This window comes from Saccostrea cucullata, unplaced genomic scaffold (assembly GCF_032062105.1).
Source record: "Saccostrea cucullata isolate Sc308-1 unplaced genomic scaffold, CSIRO_AGI_Scuc_v1 ctg4484, whole genome shotgun sequence".
Taxonomy (NCBI): domain Eukaryota; kingdom Metazoa; phylum Mollusca; class Bivalvia; order Ostreida; family Ostreidae; genus Saccostrea; species Saccostrea cuccullata.
In genome coordinates this window covers 33,294-46,130 of record NW_026931236.1, presented here as the reverse complement: position 1 = coordinate 46,130, position 12,837 = coordinate 33,294, and the positions used below count along the sequence as shown (strand labels likewise).

The window sequence follows — 12,837 nt, the reverse complement described above, 5'->3', positions numbered from 1 at the left end:
TAATTTTAATCATAGATTTTTAATATTGTCAATTTAGAAAAATTATCACTATAAATAGCATCAGCTGGCACATACTTAACCCCGATGAGATGAAGAAACATTTTTTCTGAATAATAGAGCATGTGCAAATGTAAGTACATTTATAAATATTGCAAAGTTGTTTTTATTTTAAACGCGCAAAAGAAAATGTTCTTGTAAATGCTTGCGTTTGTCAGCCATTTTGAAAATCGGCCACCAAGGTCATACAAGGTACCGAATGAAGTGGCCCAATATCCAAATATGTTTGTAATGAACTACTCTACTTGCATACAAAATTCTATGCTTTTATCACAAAATGCACAATTGTCTCAAAAAATTTAGGTATGCCGCCTGACTACAATCGATCCTGTTCATTATATTCACTTTTTAAATCAACAATAGACTTATTAATGTTACTGGTGTATCGATTTACTTTTGTTTGAGATATCGATATCGAGAAATTTTAAACTAGTTTTGAGGAATCTTGAAATTGTAAGCAAATGTTTATACTTTTATTTTCCAAAATGAATGTTATTTAAATCCTGTTTTGTTGCAAGCAAAAAACTACTCAAGTGGTGACAGAATACCGGTATTATAATTTAACAAACTCTTGTGTTTTTAGCCCCTTGCCAAGGCTCAGGTATAAAAAAAAACCCCACGAAATCACATCCACCGTAATACCATAGCCCTGGATCCTATATGTATAATTTATTTCTTACAAATTAGATATACTTTTTCTTGTGCGAAAAGCCTACAATTGATAATACAGTCATGTATTTAGGTTCTCTATCACTGACTTGTTTTTACAGTTTTGCAAATAAAAAATAAAAGGTTTCCTATGTCTTTGAAATATTTCCCTATGTTTGTCGATGCAGTACTTTGTGTTATGTTTGGAAAAGGTTAATCGTAGTGCGGTCAAAAATAGATGATCAATCTCTGACTAATTGCTCATGACCAAAATAGAATATTACTTCATATCAAAATGAAACAATATTGGCAAATTAATGTGTGACGATAATAGTTCTGTAGATGAATTTCTATTTCACTCTTAATTCCTTGGGCATTGCGCTATTTGTGAAAACAATAAACGTTGCTCAATAACTGATAAAGAAAGGGTTGTATTTTCCTCAATGATTACAATTTTTTATCATACAACAAAACATTGCTACATGTTAAGAGGTATCCATTGACTAAATAAGATATTTATTCCAGAGATAACTTGTCTTGGATGTTTATTTCCTCACAACAGAAATGGAACCTTTGTTTTCTCCAAATTAAACCATTGTTGAAATGAAAGTTTATATTAGTCAGGTAGATTACTTCCTGGTAGACATAAAAGCATAAACATAATCTGCCCATCAAACATGCAGATCTCAATCCAGCATAAAGGCTGATTATTCCAGTCCACTTAATGTGAAACTTAATGAGAGAAATCCTAAAAAAGCTTTCAATGAGATAAAAATCTTTTCAGTGTAATCAAAGATGCATTGAAATCAAAGATGTCTATTTCATGGTTCTTGACAGACTGTAAATTGAACGTCAAAGGAAAGCAAGTTTGATCCAAAAAAAAACTGTATGAAACTTTGTATTTTATCATACCTTGTGCATTTTACCTCTTTGCTTATCATATCATGAGATTTGTAAAAGAGCTTTAGAAACTGAATTCAGTCGCATATGCTGAGTTTCTGCTCTTTGAGCAAGGGTTTGAGGTGGGTAGATTTACAAGTATAACAAATCCTATAGAGAAATGTACAATACTACAATTACATGTATGTCACATTTACGTTTGTCACGTTTAAAGAACTGCGAGCATATATAGGAATCAGAATTTTCTTCGCCCAGATGTCTGCTTGGATAGAAGCATTCCTGAAATAAAGACTCTCTGCAGGAGATACTGGTAATCCCAGGAACACTTTCGTGCACGATGTGATTTTTTTGAATAATTTTCTTTTCTTCGTATAGCATTTAACTAGATTTTTTTTCACTTTAGAACTAGTTCAAATTGACGTCTGAAATAAACTACGAATGGAAGGTTGATAAAATGTGAAGATTCGAACAGTAATTGGTCAAGAAAAACAACAAATAAGACAAATCTTTGAACAAAGCATAATTAAAACACGAACTCCTGGAAATCCCAAAGACGAAACTGGAAATCTAATGTTCATTAGCTATGATATAATACGATGAAATGAATCTACGAAAGGACCATTTGAAACTGTGGGAAATTACATTTTGTAAATGTCATGGGTATCAATTGCCCATGAATTACCTAAAGAAAATGATGAAAATAGAAATTTTATTTTTTTATTACAAAGTATATTTGTACCTTCCTCAAAGCTTGTTTTCACCAAAGGGTTCATGCACCTTCGACATTTTCAGCAATGTGTAGCATTCTGGGTCCACAAAATGAGATAATTCTATTAAATTCTTTTAAGAATTACCACCTTGAATTTTTTTCTTGACCAATAAAAACTTACCTTCCATTTTGGGAAGAGGAGATACACAAGAACAAGGAATGGATAGGACAGCATGAAGAGAATAAACATAAGGATTCTCTTGGGCCAGCTAGCCCGCTCCAGGGACCCCATACCATAGTACCACGACTTCATCAGTTTCTGTTGGCAGCTGGGATGAGCCACAAACTTAAATAAAAGATAACCCAGATCAGAATGCTACAAAATTCGTTGGTTTTGGAAATAACAAATAGTGAGTGCAGTTTAATTCTAATATCAATGTTTAATACAGACAGAACTATAAAAGTGGACTCAATGATTCGGAAAAAAGAGGATGAAGTATTTTTTTCATGGTTTTTATCAGCTTTTGTTTTGTTTTTGGTTTTTTTTTGTATAATAAAAAAAAAATAAAATTCCATCGTTTTAAATAGCCTTCAAATAAAAATGTAATTTTACGGTCTTTGTTTTAAAAAAGGAAATTATTTTTAAATATGTAATGCAAGGTTGGCGAATAAATTTCGTACTTTTTTCTCTTTGTAGAAAAGTGCAAGTTTGAATCTGGCTAAACTCTCATAATGGTTGAAGCGTGGCTTTCCTGCTTTGTTTAGAATGATTTCTAGTTCCTGTTGCGTGCGCACACGGTCCAGTAACTTCACTGTGTACTCACTCAGCTGTTCCGCCAAGTCCTTGTATTCTTTCTGTAACGATGAAATCGAATAAAATCAGATAAGTTTTGGAAGAGAAAGGAAAAAGTAAAGATTTTGTTAAGATGATGAAACAAGAATATCAGCAGTCTCGTTTGAAGTCATCATTTCGTAATTTCTATGGTCTATAAATGACCTTGTCAGCGAATACAATTTATCATTGAGTCAAATGCTGACTGACATTTTTCATACTAATAGATAAACCATGCCCCCCTCATTTCCAGATCATGACAAAGAGATCACGGCGGGAGTAACCGATCGGGCACGGGATGGTCACTCCTCCATGGCAACTGATTCCACCTCTGATGTTTAAGAGGTCTGTATTTGGTCTGCTCCTGATTTGTATTGTTAATGGACTTTTGAGCTTGAATACTGTTTGTTATCTGCATATATTTCATTTAAGGAGTCTACAGTGATTTAACTACCATACTACTACCAGATTGACAATCGAGTTAATTCAGATTTGGCGTTAAACCTCTACTGGGCAATGTTTGATATTCGTAAACGGTCCTGATTAATTCTATTGATCAATGCAGGAGGAAATTGTGGAAGTTAATGCCACTGAGAGAAAAAAAAAAGAGCTATTAAATTTATTACACTTTTTTGAATATCGGTCTTTCACAAGCAATGTTTACATCATTGTTCACTCTTTCCCTTCTGTGATTTGTTTCTTTAGAAAACAAACCAAAGGTCATACATATAACAGACATATGTTTCAGGTCAAAAAAAGGTGGTAGCTTTTATACATCGTCATCCAATAGATGCCTTTATGATTTGGTGTGTCTGGAGTACGGTTTCCAAATATAACACTAACTTCAATCGATTGATTTGTTTATACCTTATTGCAAATAAAAAATTATGCATTATTTTTTTCATGTGATTTTCTCCAATTTAAAATTTTATGTAAAATTGATGATTCTTACAAATTTTCCAATACTAAGGATATAGGAATGGATTTTTCTAAAACAATTTGCTGATACCAGATACCAACAGTTTCGTTTAAAGTCACCATTTCGTGAGTTCTATGGTCGATACAATGACCTTGTCAGCTTATACATTTTATCATTAAATAGACATGGACACAGTTTCATCTGAATTTTTTGTAACTAAATTTAATGTTTACAATTCCTAAATAAGGCAATTCTAGTGATCATTAAAAATTTGAACATCACTTGTTGATTTCCAAAGGAGATACAGACCTTAAAATTCTTCATAATATAAACGAGGCTCGTGCCTTGTTTTTAAGTTCACATGCAGAAAATATCATGTTTATAACAAAACAAGATTCAGCAAATCACTAGAAACTGTCTAATCGTATTTAGAATTAACTTTTTTATTGAAAACAATCTGCTTTGAACGAACATATATTAGTATATCTAACCTAAGTGATTAAAACATGGTATGGGTCCTGCTTACATAACGAAGATTTGGAGCTCTTAATCTGTCTTGTATTTCGACTACTGGATTTCAAATTTTTGATTATTATGAGATATACCTTCCTTAAATATTTGTAAACATAAAAAATGGGGGATATTGAAAATTTTCATCTGAAACTCTGTTCATGTCCCTTTATGTCCAATGCTTACTGACTTTTTTTCATTCTTGTCGTTAGGCCATTATATACACCATGAATTGTCAACGGATTTTCCGTTATTTCCCGCTCATGACATGGAACACAGCGCGTGTGACCGGTTGGCAGGGGATGCTCACTCCTCCATGGTACCTGATCCTACCTCTGATGTTTTGGAGGTCCGTGTTTGCTCAGCTCCTATTTTGTATTGTTCAATGGACTTTGGAGTTTAAATAGTGTTTGCTTTCTCCATATATTTCATTTAATAACCTGCTGTCTAAGATTCAGAATATTATTTGTCTCAATAATCAATCAAATCACAGATCAATCAATAGTCACTACATGCAAATTTATCATCACGTTTTATGACGTGTAATATGTTCAGGAAAGATTATGGATACTGAAGTGTAACCATTTGTCAAGCAAATTATCGTCAATTTAAGGGATGGTCTTTTTGCTTGTGGTATATAACAATTATATTTGGTACATTTATAGTTATGAATACATGTTTTTGAAATCCCTCTGCTTAATTAACCCCTTTTAAATCATATCACACAGAGTTTGAATATTAAAACGATCTCGATCTCTAAAATTATATTCAGCAATGAAACTGTCATTTTTGCACTGGTTCTGATGGTAGACATTATAACTACGGTTGTATTTGCATTTTTTCCATTGTTCTTCACACTCTGAGTCTTTGCTTGTGATCTGGGGATGTTTCCACACATAGCGACAGATTTAAGCCGATTAGTTTTTCAGAATGACTACTTTGGTGTCATATAAAAAGAAAATTTTGAAATAAGTGTTAGATGAAGACGATCCACACATTTACTGAGAGAAATCATCAGAATAAACAAACAGAATATTTCAGCCCTGAATTATCTAAAACCTTCGAAATGACAATTCTAGCTGAAGTTCCTGCCTATAGGCGTCTGAACAAAAGTGTTGCTGACGGTCATTGCTTTAACACTTTCTCGGTATTCCTCGTCAGGAATAACAAGATGTGTTTGTAAAACACTGATGCACAGTATGGCATCTCATAGCGGAGGTCAAAATGTCTCAAAAGTAAGTCAAACTCCAAAGTCAAGATCGAAAGACCGAAACAATTATACCCAAAAGAAGCTCTGGTCACAAGAAAGACATCTGTGAAATATTGAAGCCCTTATCCCAGACTTTTGAAAGTAAAGTTTTTTTTTCACAAATATCTTTAACTCGAAGATCAAGGTCAAAGAGTGAAAATAAATGCGTATGGCGTCGAAGGGAAAGTCTTGTCACAAGGAATAGGCTTGTGAATAATGAAAGCCCTGGTGCCAACCATTAAAAAGTCATGGCCGAGTTAAAGATTGCTTCATAAATGACCAATGGTGTTAAAAGTAACATAGTTATACCATCCTTTGACGTGATGTGTAGTCATGATCGGTGAAGAATTTTATTTTTTGTCATGTTTTTATATATATTTCCCCTTTACTGGTATTTCAGATGTAGTATCAACTGATTTTTTACTCAAGGATTTTACCCCTACACAAACCTCACCCACCTTAAGAAATAGGTATAGCTTTGTTCTTTACTACATTGCTGCAATTTTTACAATTTAGACAAATATTGGACCAAATAATGCTTTCTTTGTTAAATTTCTATTTGGACTTTTCATAAGGTTTTATAGATGGATAAAACTGTTTGTATGAATCGATGATAAACGACAAATCAATTTTGTCTATTGAAGATTGTAAAGATAATATTTGGTGTTATTTCCTACAAACTGATATTATCAAAGCATCGATAATTTAAATCTAAATAGTTTTATTGGTTGTACATTTTACGTTCTTTTAAATACTTGCTTTCTTATGTCTATCTTGGCTACCTCAGGGTTTCTGATCTGCCACTCTTCTCAGGTATACTTTTTTCATGACTGATAAAGAAGAGGGTTAAAATATCTATGGCCAATTTGCCATAACCTATAATAGAGCAGCGGATAGGAAACCCTTGGCTAACGAAGATACTATAGATCAAATATGCTGCACATCTTGAACGCCATGTGTTCATAGAAAAGACAAAGCTTGTTACTGAACACTGTGATGCTGTTGACATGATCTTTTTTTATATATAAATTTCTAAATATAGTGGAATAATTTGACTCGAGTTCTCTTTGATTATGTAGAGACGTACAACTTTTCAACTTTTCACTTCAAAATAATATGCCTTAACATTTATACCATGTTTTCTATGCTTTTTGTGGAGGAACACAATTCTGGTAACATCACTTACTGCCATTGACAATAAACATTCCTTATCTAAAATAAGTAAACAATAAAAGTTGTAACCTTATACTATAAAACGAACAAAGGTTGTAACTCGCCGCCATCTTAATCCCCTGTATCGACCGGAAGCTCATAAAGTTAACAAGTACGCTTTTTCAAACTATGATTTTTTTATATAAATACGCGTAGTTTTTATTCTTAAGTGATCCATTATTGAACCTGGAAATGACTTATTTCACAAAATCGCAAAATTCATACTACTACAGCCGAAATTAAGGAGACCGATATGTCAGAAGTTGTAGGCCTTGCTGATTTTTATTATTAAGGAATCAACATTTTAAAATTATTAGAGTACAGGAAAACGCCATCGGCATTGACTGTAGTTCATTCATCTTTAATACATACCCGGTACCATTAAAATATTATTTCCAAGCAATGAAAAATAAAGGCGAAGTTAGATGGCAATTTTTTAAGCTGAAATGAGGAAATTTAAAAATCTTTGATAAGATAAAAAGAATGCTTTGTGAATTCAAGTACTTTATTCTGACACGATTTATCAAGTATATGCCTTGAAAAACACCAAGTCATACCTTAATATACTCTCAAAATTAAAATGATTTTAGTGAATTATTAATAATGTTGTTTTTGGAGCAGAAATTTATTTTACGCCATTTGCTTTACATTAATTAAGGTCTTCCGTTTCAGACGGAAGACCTTACAGTGATTCTACTGTTTTTTCTTATTATTATTCTTATTATTATTTTTTTCCCCAAATCTTGTCGGCAGGATTTCTCAGAGATGGCTGGACGGATTTTCCTGAAATTTTCAGGGATGATAGAGAATGAAAATACCCCGAGACGTTTTTTTCATTTTTTCAAAATTTACTTCCGGTCGTCAGATATGTCCGATTTCCGCTTTTTTCAAAAATATTTAATCCGAGTGAGATCTCAGAAACGGTAAGAGATTAAAGCACCAAACTTACAGGGATGATAGATCTTGATAAGTAGGCAAATCCATTTGGGTTAAGATCGTCCGCCGTCACTTCCGCTCGTCACAGGAAGTATTCCTAAATATCGAAAATTTCAACTTTTCTTTTTTGAAAGTTTTTTTGCATCAGATTATAGCATCTTACTCGTAGTTTCGAAATATGTCAGTCCCACCGGAAACAAAAACGACAACTTCCGGTTATAAGAGAAAAACTGCATATTTTCAGTATTTTTCTTTCCCATATATATTTTTTATAGATAAAGTTTTTGAAATGATTTTTAGATATGTTATTCAGACTGCAAATGACTACAGTAACGTCAAATATCTTTGGAAAATTCACTTCCGGTCGCGTGATTTCCTGTCCTCAAAATGGTTAGTTCTTATAGCTATATCTCGGAAACGGTAAGAGATGTAGACACCAAACTTATAGGAGTGTTATATCTTGACGAAAAGGCAAAAACATATAGGTTAAGATTGTCCGCCGTCACTTCCGGTCGTCACAGGAAGTGGTCAAAAAATCGGAAATTTCAACTTTTCTTTTATGGAACGTTTATTGCATCACATAGCGCTTTATTTGTAGTTTCAAAATATATCAGCTCCACCGGAAACAAAAACGACAACTTCCAGTTATAAGAGAAAACTTAAATAATTTGAGTATTTTCTTTCCAATATATATTTTTTATAGATAAAGTGTTTGCAACTGTTTTTGGATATGTTATTCAGACTGCAAATGTCTACAGTAAATCAACTATTTTTTTTAAAATTCACTTCCGGTTGCGTGTGATTTCCTGTCCTCAAAATTAGAAGTTATTATAGCTAGATCTCTTAAACAGTAAGAGATTAAGACACCAAACTTTTACAAATGGTATATCCTGATGAGTAAGCAATTCCATGGGGGATAAGATCGTTCACTTCCGGTCGTCACAGGAAGTGATCAAAGAAGTCCAAAAATTCAACTTTCCCTTATGGAAACTTTTTTTCATCACATAATAGCATCTTATTTGTAGTTTTGAAATAAGTCAGTAACACCGGAAACAAAGAAGACAACTTCCGGTTATAAGAGAAAAGCTTCATAATTTGAGTATTTTTCTTTCCTGTAAATATTTTTTATAGATGAAGTATTTGTAATGATTTTTGGATATGTTATTAAGACTGTAACTGTCTTCAGTAACGCCAAATATCTTTCACTTCCGGTTGCGTGATTTCCTGTCCTCAAAATGAGAAGTTATCATAACTAGATCTCGTAAAGGGTAAGAGATTAAGACACCAAACTTTTACAAGTGGTAGATCTAGATGTGTAGGCAAAAATAGTCAGGAAAAGATTGTCCACCGTCACTTCCGGTTGTCACAGGAAGTGAACAAATGAATAAAAACTTTTCTTATGGAATCTTTCTTAGTAATACATTATAGCATCTTTTTTGTAGTTTTGAAATATGTCAGTCCCACTGGAAACAAAATGGACAACTTCCGCTTATGAAAGAAAAACTGCATAAATTTAGTATTATACTATCCCATAAATATTTTTGATAAGAAGAGCATTAGAAATGATTTTAGGACATGTTATTTAGACTGAAATATCTAGAGTAACCTCAAATATCTTTTCAAAAATTTACTTCCGGTCACGTGATTATTTTGTCCTCGAGATGAGAAGATAATATTACAAGATCTCTTAAACTGTAACAGATCAATACACTAAACTTATCTGAATAAAACAACATGAAGACTGGGCAAAAAATATAGGGTAAAATGCGTACGCCGTCACTTCCGGTCGTCACAGGAAGTGATAAAAAAATGAAAATGATTTTTGTACATGTTATTAAGACTATAATTGTCTAAAGTAAAAAAAGAATCTTGGTAAGTTACACTTCCGGCTGTTTGTTTTCCTGAAATCATTAAAAATATTATATGCCTTTTTAACATAGATAAAAGCTCATTCATGTAGATAAATAGAGGAGAACGGAAGACCTTCTTTGTTGCTGTAGCAACAAGAGTTTCTAGTTTAACGCCTTTTTCTAAAATGGAATGACCTGAGTTTTTTTTATCTCTTGGGAATATAAACACCTACATTTTTATCTGAAACAATATTATCTCAGTCAAGTTGCGTAAAATTAAAGAAGAATTCAAATCGATGACTGATGTTGACAATCTAATACTTTATACAAAAGGTATACCAAAAAGTAAACGAAACCACACACTCATTTCGTTGAGGTAAAGTGCATCACTTATTTGACGGTCAAGTGTATAGAGTAAGGCTAAATAATAAAATCCAGAAACAATAAAGGGAGCACAAATTCCTTTTTTGATAAAAACAATCTTGACATCATGCTACTTACCTTGAAGTACTTCTCTACTCTGGACAAACTCTTCAATTCTGAACCAAGTTCAAATGCTGTTAAAATTGGGTCTTTGCTGGACAATGAAATGTAAGCTTCACTAGCTAGACCTCTGTATGCATTGAGACGATATTTGGCAGACCGCAACATGTCAAATTTCATCTTGTTTGTGCATTCTTGACAAGCACACCTAAATTTGTGAGGTTTTTGGATAATCTCCCCTCTAAGAAGCAATAATTGGACAATCTCATACTGATTCTTCTGGGCTGCCAAAATAAGTGGCGTAATATCGGGTGAAAACTGGGATTCCTCAAAGCTGGTTTTAAAGAAGTGGTCATCGTCTCCTAGTTTCTTTCTCTCTTTCCACATTTCCAAGTATCTTTGGTGTTTGAGAATGGTTTCTGCAATTTGGATGTGTCCAGCACTAATGGCCTGTAGGACGGCCTCGTAAATATGGCGACCGCTTGACCGGTCCAGAAGGACCTCCACTACCTAAGTATGAAAAGTCGTTGTCGTGATTTAAGAACTGTTAAAATGTAGGATTGGAATTATAACAAAAATGTGTGTAGCAAAGATATTTAGCAAGTGGAAAGTGTGTGATTTGTCTGGTGTAACGTTGAATATTGACACGGGTAGAAAATTGATCCAGATCAATTTTAAATAGATTGGGTTTTCATTGTAATACGTTAGGTGTCAATATTCAACATTGAAAATTGACCACTCCGGTACCGACAAGACTTTTTTCTTTACTCTTAAGCGTGTTTTTAAACTTCAAAGAGTAGAAGTTCTTTTTTTTCATCAAATGATTATGTGGATTAATTTGTCTATGAAGGTAAAAATCAAAAATTGTTAAGAAAAGCTATAAGAAATGGCTTAAGAATTTAAAAAAAAAAAACTTTAATTCTTCTCTGAATCATTACCTCTAGATGCTCATTTTTGACGGCCAGACGCAGGGCTGTTCTCCCTAGGGCATCAATACAGTCCACATTCATCTCGGGGGTCTGGTCCAGTATTCTTTTGACCGACGGAATATCCCCAAACTCGGCAGCATGGAGAAATTCTTCCTCTACGTCCACAAGCTGCGAAGATTGATGACGTTTATAAGAATAAACAATATCAGACAAACAACGAAAATGGTATCTCAGTCTTTTCCTCCCCATTGAGAATTTACATTTCATTCCACTCAAATCAGGTAAATTTAATCACAGTAGAGATTTTTTCATGTACTTCTGAGATTAATATTTTCTTAATCCTTTTCAAAATAAAACTATTCCAATCCCAGATGACTTATTGTGCACCCTTTTGTTGAACATCATCTCTGATCATTTCCTAAAATGTCGTTTCAATGAGTTCATGATTTATTAGCAATTAAAGCTTCCTCTTTTTATGTTCTTACGAACATCATATTAAATCACAGATTTTACAGACTAGACGGTAAAAATTACACATTACTCTGACAACGACCAATTCCATCACGAAAATTTATTTGACTGTTCCACACAATTCCTAATTTATAGTCTGTGACACACTGTATGCTTCAGTCTTAATGATTATTGGAAAGTGTAATGATGCATTGAGAATAACTATGGCCTTTGACAATATTTTACAATGCACCGTAAATAAGATGACAAGGTAATTAGTTTATTACTAGAGGTAATACGATTTCAAATCGTATTTCTTGTAAGTATTGAACTGTGTTTTTAACTCCTATTTGCAGTATGTTGTTTCAAAACTCTCATAAAACTGGAAGTTGTAGCTTTAACAATACATCCTCTGATTGTTTTCTCTAGTTTCATGCGACAACCATAGCTCCCCCGAGTAGCGCATCCTCTAATTTGTATTAATGAAAACTTAGTCCCTATTTTATTCCAGTCTGATTGCATAACTTGATGTTTAAAGGAAAACATAATTTATTTAGATTCCCCGTCCTCAAGTGACATGAAGGAAGGGAAACAATTTTCTCCCTTCTTAATGGTTATGCACTAAATACGGACATTTTTTTGTTTTAAAAGTTAACTGGAGTTATTTTTAACCAATTTCTCTGAACAGGCTAAATTTCAAATTAGGGGTTAACAGCTGAGTGCAAAGATACACTAAATTGTTAAAATTAATGTTTTAGTCATTTTTACACAAAATCAAACTCGAAGTTCTTCAAACGCTAAAAAGTAGATTATAAAAACCATATTCGTAATCCTACATATACCTTTTTAAAACGAAAGTATATATAAAAATCATGTTCTTTATTTATCTTCTATATGTTTTATATGTAATGAAACTAACGACCTTGTATCTTAAAAATTTAATACGCATGATACTAGTTTATGCCAAATGGTAAGTTTAAACCAATGATTATAAGCCGATAACTGACAAATATATTAGAAATTAGACTTTCCGAAGTGAGTTAATATAGGTCTACATCATAAAATCATTTGAAATTTGGTAAGATGAATAGGCAAATGCAGAAATATAGATGTTCAACTAAGCAAAAAAAAAAAGCCTAATGAAAAGAATACG

At 32.9% G+C, this 12,837-nt stretch overlaps 1 protein-coding gene across 1 annotated transcript; it reads right to left on the bottom strand.

The window, feature by feature from the left end:
- Window positions 1–2,495: 2,495 nt before the first annotated feature.
- On the bottom strand, window positions 2,496–11,557 carry LOC134231914 (short transient receptor potential channel 3-like; the record flags this gene model as incomplete). The annotated part of the gene is made up of 4 exons (XM_062713869.1): window positions 11,244–11,557; window positions 10,324–10,815; window positions 2,996–3,169; window positions 2,496–2,660 (listed from the first exon to the last, which is right to left on the bottom strand). Coding segments are annotated over exons 1-4 (1,089 nt in total), but the record flags the coding sequence as incomplete, so codon positions are not given.
- Between the last annotated feature and the right edge of the window lie 1,280 nt (window positions 11,558–12,837).